Raw genomic sequence first — 9531 nt, forward strand, 5'->3', positions numbered from 1 at the left:
ATGATGTTCCATTGCCGGCATTTACGGAGGATGGTCTAAGCTTAGTGGCGTCTAAGGTCGGGGTTCCAAAAATGTTAGATTAGGCATCAATGTGTACTGAATCTTGGGGTAGAAGTAGTTTTGCGAGGGCCCTGGTTGAAGTGCATGCCGATTCTGATCTAAAAAAAATGTTAAGGTGGCTATTCCTTCGATGGATGGTAAAGGATTTTCAAAGATGGATGTTAAGATTGAGTATGACTGGGAGCCCATTAGGTGTGTCTCTTGCTGTGTATTTGGACACGAGGAAAGCTCTTGCCCAAAGAAGCCAAAGAATGTTGGTATGGAAGGGAGAACGGTTGATGCTGAGGGTTACCAGGAACAAAAAGTAAAGACTAAGAAAGGAGGCCAGCAAGGAATTCAGCTAAAACATCAGAAACATAAGTTGGTATATAGGCCGATTCCGAAGAAAAACGCCAATGGGGATACAGTGTCTTCATCTCAGATCAGGTTGTCTAACAAGTTTGAAAGTTTGCAAGAGGAGGAAAAGGTAGGTCAAAAGGAGAATCCCATACGGATACCAAGTGAAAAACCGATTACCATAAAAAGGGGTGGTACAGGCACGACGGAGGAGGTTCTAATGGATGATATTGCTGTTGATGATCTTCTGTCAGATATTCCAAAATTTATGGATCGGAAACTAGATGAAAAGAACTCTGAGGGTGCAAGCACACCCGGTCAACAGGTTACTAATGGGTAGTATTGCTGCATGGAATGTAAGGGGGTTGAACCGCTCCCTAAAACAGAAGGAGGTTCGACAAGTGATAGTGGAGCGACATTTGCAGGTATGTTCTCTAATGGAAACTCATGTGGATGCATCGAAGGTTTACGAGGTGTGTAAAAAAGTTTGTCCGTCTTGGAGCTGGGTATCGAATGTTAGTTGCTGTAGCAAGGGAACTCGGATTATGGTAGGGTGGGAAGCGAATCTGGTAGATGTTATGATATTAGACCAATCAGACCAAGTAATTCATACACAGATAATGTTTAAAGTGGACCAAAAGTCGTTGTTTTGTTCATTCATCTATACGGATAATCATTATTAGAATAGAAGGAGTCTGTGGGAGAACTTATGTAGGCATCATTCGTTTATGAAAGATAAGCCGTGGGCTCTAATGGGAGACTTTAATTGTTCATTATTCTTGGATGATTCTCTAGCGGGATCTTCTACGAGTAATATAGGAATGGAAAAATTTAAGGAGTGTGTCAACTCGATCGAGGTGCTTGATATAAATAGCTCGGGTCTTCACTTTACGTGGTCGAATAAGCAGCAAGATACTAGAGCAATTTTTAAGAAAATTGATCGAATTCTTGGGAACATGAAATTTATTGATACATTCCAATCGGCTTCAGCTTTATTCCACCCATATCGGATATCGGATCACACTCCGTGTATCCTTGTTTTACCAAATATTGTCAGAGATAAACCGAAACCATTTAAGTTTGTGAATTTGCTAGCTGATAAAAAAGAATTTATGGGGGAAGTTGAGCGAGTCTGGGGTACGGACATCCGGGGGGTTACCATGTTCCAAGTTGTCAGAAAACTGAAGTTGTTGAAAACTCCCATGCGAAAGCTTATGCAACAACAGGGTAATCTTCATGAGAGGGTGAAACGAGTGCGGAAGGAGATGGATGATTGTCAGCGTGAATTGGATGGTAATCCGACGAATGGTGAGTTAATGAAAAAGCAATCGGAAGTGTTACAACTTTATAAAATAGCCGTTCGTGATGAAGCGTTGTTCCTTCAACAAAAGTCGAAAGTAGATTGGTTAGCCTTGGGGGACTCGAATACGAGGTACTTTCATAATGTAGTGAAAGCTAAGAATCATAGGAGTAGAATCTTTTCTGTTCGAGACGCGTCTGGTAAAGTTTTTGAAGGGGGGAGTGTGCCGCAAGCCTTTGTGGATCATTACACTCAGTTTTTCGGGACAACTATGAACGTTAATGTTCTTCCCACTCCGGATTTGTTTCATAGTGTTCTTTCGGCTGAGAAAGCGGGGAACATGGTTCGTGAAGTAACGGATGACGAGATCAAAAAAGCTTTGTTCTCTATACAAGGAAATAAAGCTCCTGGGCCGGATGGATATACTTCAGTGTTTTTTAAAAAAAGCATGGAATGTTGTTGGTAGCGATGTGTGCAGTGCGGTGAAAGATTTTTTCCAGAATGGTAAACTGTTACAACAACTGAATCACACAATTATTTCCTTGATACCAAAGGTTCACACTCCCTCGTTAATTACGGATTTTCGGCCAATCTCGTGCTGTAATACATTGTACAAATGTATTAGCAAGATTATAAGTAATCGTATTAAGGAAGGGTTGCTAGATATTGTTAGTATCAATCAATCAGCGTTTGTTCCAGGAAGACGCATATCGGATAATATTCTCTTAAAGCAAGAATTAATGCACAACTATCATCGTAATGTTGGTCCTCCTAGGTGTGCATTTCAAATTGATATCCAGAAGGCATATGATACAGTCGAATGGAGGTTTTTGGAGGCTACGTTAAAAGGTTTTGGGTTTCATGTGAAGATGGTGAATTGGATTATGGCTTGTGTTTCTTCCTCGACCTTCTCTTTGGCTATAAACGGGAACCTCTTTGGTTATTTCAAAGGCAAAAGAGGACTACGACAGGGAGATCCCATGTCTCCATATTTGTTTACTTTGGTTATGGAAGTTCTTACATTGTTACTACAAAAACAGGTATCAGTTTCTAATGAGTTCAGATTCCATAATAAATGTGAAAGACAAAGAATCATCAACCTGTGCTTTGCGGATGATCTGTTCATGTTTGCGAGAGGTGATCAAAACTCTGCTATAGTTATTATGAATGCCATGAAGGAGTTCAAGATGATGTCAGGATTGGTCCCTAGTTTAACTAAGAGCACAGTGTTCTTTGGGAATGTGTCGGATTAAGTTAAAGATCGTATTCTTAGCATTATGCCGTTTGAGGAAGGGGTTCTTCCGGTCCGTTACTTGGGAGTGCCTCTCATATCTACTCGGTTAAGATACAAGGACTGCAAGAGACTTGTGGAAAATATGGATGCGAGAATCACAAACTGGAAATCGAAGTGTTTGTCGTTTGCTGGTATGATGCAACTTATTCGCTCGGTGTTGGCTTCCATGCATATATACTGGGGGTCGGTCTTTATATTACCCAAACGTCTTATTAATGAACTAGAGGAGAGGATGAGGAGGTTCTTGTGGACGCAAGGGAATAGTATAAGAGGAAAAGCGAAGGTGAGATGGAAACGGGTTTGTTTGCCTATATTGGAAGGTGGGTTGGGTATCCGGAAAGTAGAAGACACGAATAATGCTTTAATGGCTGCTCATATTTGGAGCCTAATCACTAATAGAGAATCTCTATGGGTGAAATGGATACACTCTTATCGTATCCGTCATAGGAGCTTTTGGGAGGTACCGATCACGAGTAATAGTACTTGGAGTTGGCGGAAAATACTTCAACTGAGATCCAATGTACGCAACTATGTTTGGACGAAGGTGGGGGATGGCCGAGATACGATGTTGTGGTCCGATAAATGGGATGACATATGTCCGATTAGCACTATTGTGACCCCTAGAGTAATCGCTAATGCGGGTTTCACTATGACAACTAAACTGGCCGAGATTTTTGTTGACGGAGCATGGAGATGGCCGGAGGATTGGCTTAACCGTTTTTCATTATTACAAAATATGCAAGACATCGTCATTAATACAAACCGGAAGGATATCTTAAAGTGGAGAACAAGACAAGGGAAGCTAATGGATTTCAGTACTTCAGCGGCTTGGGAGGAGCTTCGGGTGGTGCAAAATGAAGTGCAATGGGCTGATGTCGTATGGTTTCCTCAAGCTATTCCTAGACACTCATTTATTATGTGGCTGATTATGAATAGGAAGCTAAAGACGCAAGATGCGATGAGTCGATGGAATTCGTCGGGTAATGCAAACTTCAGCTTGTTATGTTGTTCGCTATGCACCTCAGGTCCGGATTCACACGAACACTTATTCTTTGAGTGTAACTTTGCGGCTCAAGTGTGGAATGATGTTAAAGACCTAGCAGGTATGTCTACCATTAGGAATAACTGGACCGATATTTCCGAATACTTGATGGGGATTGCAAGAAAAAAGTCAGTAAGTCATGTCATCTCTAAACTGGTGGTAAGTGCTTCGGCTTATTTTGTTTGGGAAGAACGGAACAGAAGGTTGTTTACAACAAGGAAGAGGAACAATAGTCAGCTGGCAGAGGTGATTCTAAGCACGGTTAGGCTGAAGCTTCACACGATGAGGTTCAAATCGTCCATTCACACAGATCAAGTTTTGCAAAAGTGGATGCTGCCCCGTGGCTTATTGGTGGCTGACGATGACTGCGGCTAAGGCAGTAGGAAGTTACTTTATATTTTTGTATGAGTCTCTAGTTTGACTGGTGTATGTGTTTTTCATTGTTTTATGTTGCGTTTTTAGCAACATGTGTTTACTCTCGTATGGCATGTCATACGTGAGAACTGAGGAGTTAACTGCTTCTCACTTGTTTTGGTTGGTTGGTTTTAATATTATTCACCGGGGTAACCCTTTACCCAAAAAAAAAAATAAACTTAAACATAAAAATATATGGATTGGAGCTACTAATGTATATTATCGGTTCGGTTCGTCATTTTCGGTTATTGAAGTTATTTTCGGTTATTGAAAATGATTATCCGAAAACCGAACCGAAATTTCCGGTTGTTAAAAATCCGAAAACCAAACCGTCGGTTTTTGTTTCGGTTCGGTTTTTTTGGTTCAGATTTTTCGGTTATTTCGGTTTTCTGCTCACCCCTATTAAAAACCCTAATAAACTACAAACACACATTAACGCGCTACCGTACGTTCATGAACATAAATGGATGAACACGACCCCTGCTCATGTTCGTTCACGAACGAATGAAATTTTTTGTTCGTGTTCGTTCATTTATTAAACAAACTTTTCGCCAAACGGTTCACGAACTATGCACTAAACGTTTGATTTGTTTGCAAACCAGTTGTAATGAAGTGATGCAACATTGTAATCAGGAGTGTATCAAATCTCATTATTACCAAAGTTAAAACTAAGAAGTTGGACATACGACTGTAATGGTCAGACATACTCCCTTAGACAAACCAAGTTAATCAATGACGGACCCAATCTCTTTTAAAAGTGTCATTATTATACAATATATAGAAAGACTGTTAGACTAAAGGGTATGGAGAGGATGGGCTTGGAGGGGATGAGCCGCCACGTAGGCGCCACGTAGGAGTGGTTTGGAGGGAATGGACCTAGGGGGGTGGGGGATGAACCCATTTATGTATATATATGTATGTATGTATAGGTATATGTGAGAGGAAGAGAAGAAAGGAGGTCCGGCTACCCCGGCTGTGGGTGGCCGGTTGTGCCGAGCCGAGCCCCGGGGGGGCGGTGTGGGGGACCGGCGCCGGTCCTAGCCGGGCCTCAGCCGGCCCCCATACCTTCCAGTCTTACAAAACCAACGATAATAAAATTTTAAATTTTATGGATTTTTTTTTCTTTTTGTAAAAGTTAACAAAGTGTATAAAAGTTTTCTGAGGTAAAATTAAACTAGAAAAGCTATTTTTTAACGACAAATTTCATTTTACTGCTTGTGAGACTTGATGTGTTTCTATAAGCTTTACTTCTTTTATTGGATCATGAACCCCAATGATTTAAAAAAAAAACTCTGAAAATGAAAAATCAAAATTGGCAAGTGCAAATCTTCCAAATTAATTTTATTTTATCTATATTCAAAATTCATGAGAACCTTCTTTTAGAAAAATGTCTATGCACACATATTATAATAACGTTGATGTAAGACCATGTGTAGTGGTTTAGCTCAATAATGCTTCCACCATGGGGCATTTTGTGACACGTGACAGTCCAGTCAGCATGGGGCATTATTGGGCGTTATTATAAAAGTGGCGTAGTAAGAATAATGCCCCTTCCAATTATTAAACAATTATTTTTTTAGAGAGGAGGTTAAAAAAAAATCTACTAGTGGACCACTCCCATTGGCCAGTCAACATGTTCTCTTCCAATTTGAGCGTTGTTTTAAAAACGCTGATGTAATTTTTTTCAAAAATAATGCTCAAAAACACCCTATGTAATGGGCAAGGGACGTTTTTTGGCCTTTTTTTAATTTCTTTTAAAAAAACGCCCCACTAACACCCTATGTATAAAATTACCAATGCAATAAAGAATTAAACAATCTCAAAGCACCGACCCACTAAACTAAAGTCACAATCATAGGTGGACTTTATACATGTCATAGATAATATAATATAAAAATATTTTGTAAAAGATTAAACTAAGAATATATTGGATTAAATTAATTTATAGTTCCTATCTGAGTGAGCGTAGCCAATAAAATAGACTGGATAGATTTGGTTGATGAGTTGTCAATGCGTGTACGATAATTTATTTTACTTTATTTTTTTTAGTGTATTCTACTCTGGTCGAATGATTAAAGACAACAAAGTTTTCATTATAAAGTTTTCATCATACATATTATGAGTAAATTGTAATTGTAATTTTGGTTATCTCCTTTGATTAGAAATTTCATTTTAGCTTAAAAGTTTTTTTTTTTATTTGTATTTCCTAAGATTTCTAACTTTTTGTCATTTTCGTTCAACACCCAAACTTCGTTTAAAATTATCAATTAACTCAGGAGTATTTTTTGTCACATTACATATAACTTTTGGTTTCTCATTTTTTATTCAAAACCGTTTTTACATTTATCATTTTTTTCACCTTTGTAAGAATGGTGAGAACAGGATCAGGTGAGAACGCCTTAAAGTGTGAGAAAAATGAGAATAATTCTTAGCCACAAGATCTTAGTGGTTTGTGGCTGAGATTGATGCGGTAACATTTTTGTAAATAATAGGGGTCTTGGAACTACCAGGAGGGGTAAAATAGGAAGATCCAAACAAAGGTGCACATGCTAGTCACATGGCAATTTCCCCCATCATATTTAAACGACAATAACTTTTTTATACATGATTATTTTTCGAAAAAAATTACAACACAAAACTCAACGTTTTTTTTTTTAATCTTTCCAACGAGTATATTATTGATATACTTTTCGAAAAAAATTAACTGGGTTTTATGGAGTTTTTCTGAACTGGGTGTTTTATGGCGTTTTAGACTATGTATTTTCATGGCGTTTTTCTGAACTAGGTGCTTTTATGGCGCTTTAACTAGGTATTTTCATGGCGTTTTTCTGAACTGAGTGTTTTATGGCGTTTTCAACTGAGTTTTTTCATGGCGTTTTCTGAACTAGGTGTTTTATGGCGTTTTTAACTGGTTATTTTCATGGCGTTTTTCTGAATTGGGTGTTTTTATGGCGTTTTATTTGAACACTCAGTTCATGTGAGTAGATTTTTTGACAATATTACCCCTTAGTGTAATTTAGCATCAATGTCACATGTCACCACCAAAATCGTTCTCACCATTCTCACACTTTTCACCGTTCTCTCTAAATTCTGACCCTATATATATAGGAAGGTTAATGTACATTACCGCTTAACCTACATCACGTACGACACGTAATTACGCACGTGCATTTTAAAATCACGCACGTTATAACTCGAAAATCCAAAATAACGCATGTTGAAACACAATAATCACGCATATAGAAAACATTAATCACGCATGTTGTCGTACGTGAAGTACGTTAAGCCGTAATGTACGATATACTTTATATATATATATATATAGGGAGAAGATCATGCGAGAACCACCTCTTATTGTGAGAACCGCGAGAACCAATGTGAACACACCAAAAATGCCTAAAAATAGCTAAAAATCACAAAAAAAATTTTTTTTTTTGAATTTTTTATAAAAAAATCGCTACTTTTCGAAGACAAAAATTTTTTTTTTAATTTTTTTAAAAAATTTTTTTTTGACTTCTAAAAGTAGCGATTTTAACATGAAAAATATTAAAAAAATTCAAAAAAAAATTTTTAGAATTTTTTTTTATTTTTTAAGATTTTTTGGGGGTTTAGTTTTTAGCATTTTAGCTTGGGGGGGGGGGGGGTTTAGGTTTTTGGGGGGTGGGGGAGGGGGGGGGTGGGGTTAGGTTTTTTTTAGGTTTTTTTTGCATTTAGCTTGGGGGGGGGGGGGGAGGTTAGGTTTTTTTTTTTTTGGGGGGGGGGGGGGTGGGGGTTATGTTTTTTTAGCTATTTTAGATTGTGTTCACATTGGTTCTCAAGGTTCTCACAATAAGGGTGGTTCTCGCATGAGCCCCTCCCTATATATATATATATATATATATATATATATATATATATATATATATATATATATATATATATATATATATATATAGGATAAGGATCCGCTAGGAACCACCCTTTATTGCGAGAACCGCGAGAACCAATGTGAACACATGGCATTATTGTAAATATATTAAACTACAACACAAAACACACGGTGGCATATATTGTAAATATATTGAACTGTAACATCACGTCCCCTGTTTTAGGGTTTCTCCTGTTCAATTCATTCATTCCCAAACCACAATCTGCATCATCAGCAGCGACACATTGAGGGATCACGGCTGTTCACGGCGGCGTACAGGCGGAGCACAAGAGTGTACGATGGTTCTCACGGCAGTAAACAACGGTCGATCCCACAAATTTCACAGGTTCGTTCGTATCTCATCGGCCGTTCACGGATTTCACGGTGGAGCGGCAGTCGGCGTTCACGGGTTCCACGGTGGGGCATAAGTTGGCGGTGGTGATGGTCTGGTGGTGGTGACCATGACAACTGTGTGTGTAGGGTTCCGACGAGGGTACCAGTGTCTCTCATAGTGTCTCTCATCGACCGATCTAGATACAGAATGGGACACTTGAATGTTATCTTGAACAACCGCAACGTCATTGACTTGAATCGACCGATCTAGATACAGAATGGGACACTTGAAGGTGATCTTGAAATCAGAGACTTGAATCGGTGTTCCAGCGAGAATTCAGGTAATCTCTTTTCGTTTGCATCTCTCCATTTTTATGCAGATCGGTTCATCGTGTAGTTAGTGGGCGAGCGTGAATGAGATGGGAAGTGACTGTAGGTTCACCACCGTCAATCCAACATCGCGGTCACAACTACATCACCGGACCATCCCGGATGGGTCACTGCGGATTGGACATTTGTAAGTGTTTATTGTTGTGTAAATCGGTGTTAATTTTAAGTTTTTTTTCTGTCCGTATGTTGCTTTTGAATTATTACATTTACTATATTTGAAGTGCTTATGTAAAAGTGAATAAAAATGACGTCAAGAGGAGATGAGATTGCTCTGATTGGCATAATTTAGTGTTTCTCATCTTTATAAGTTTTTTTGTGACTGATATGCACATGTGCATTGCAGTTTATACGGTTTGAGACAAAAAGGTATTATACATCTATACTTGTGAATTATACTACTGCATTAAAATGATAAGCAATAAATTATACTGCATTGAATGATATGTAAATGTGCA

The 9531-nt window shown here is 38.6% G+C and overlaps 1 protein-coding gene across 1 annotated transcript; it reads left to right on the plus strand.

The window, feature by feature from the left end:
• Positions 1–833: 833 nt before the first annotated feature.
• On the plus strand, positions 834–2949 carry LOC110880453. The gene is made up of 3 exons (XM_022128975.1): positions 834–998; positions 1080–2128; positions 2322–2949. The coding sequence occupies exons 1-3, from the start codon at positions 834–836 to the stop codon at positions 2947–2949; spliced, it is 1842 nt and encodes a 613-aa protein (XP_021984667.1).
• The last annotated feature ends 6582 nt before the right edge of the window (positions 2950–9531 follow it).

The sequence above is a fragment of the Helianthus annuus genome, chromosome 10 (assembly GCF_002127325.2).
Source record: "Helianthus annuus cultivar XRQ/B chromosome 10, HanXRQr2.0-SUNRISE, whole genome shotgun sequence".
Lineage (NCBI taxonomy): Eukaryota > Viridiplantae > Streptophyta > Magnoliopsida > Asterales > Asteraceae > Helianthus > Helianthus annuus.

What these genes read in the sequence shown, in the direction of transcription:
- LOC110880453 (XM_022128975.1), top strand. Translation starts at nt 834, where the DNA reads ATGGAAACTCATGTGGATGCATCGAAGGTTTACGAGGTGTGTAAAAAA. An exon ending in TATTAGACCAATCAGACCAA is followed by an intron (nt 999 to 1,079) that starts GTAATTCATACA and finishes AATCATTATTAG; the next exon opens with AATAGAAGGAGTCTGTGGGA. An exon ending in CCGGATGGATATACTTCAGT is followed by an intron (nt 2,129 to 2,321) that starts GTTTTTTAAAAA and finishes CAAATGTATTAG; the next exon opens with CAAGATTATAAGTAATCGTA.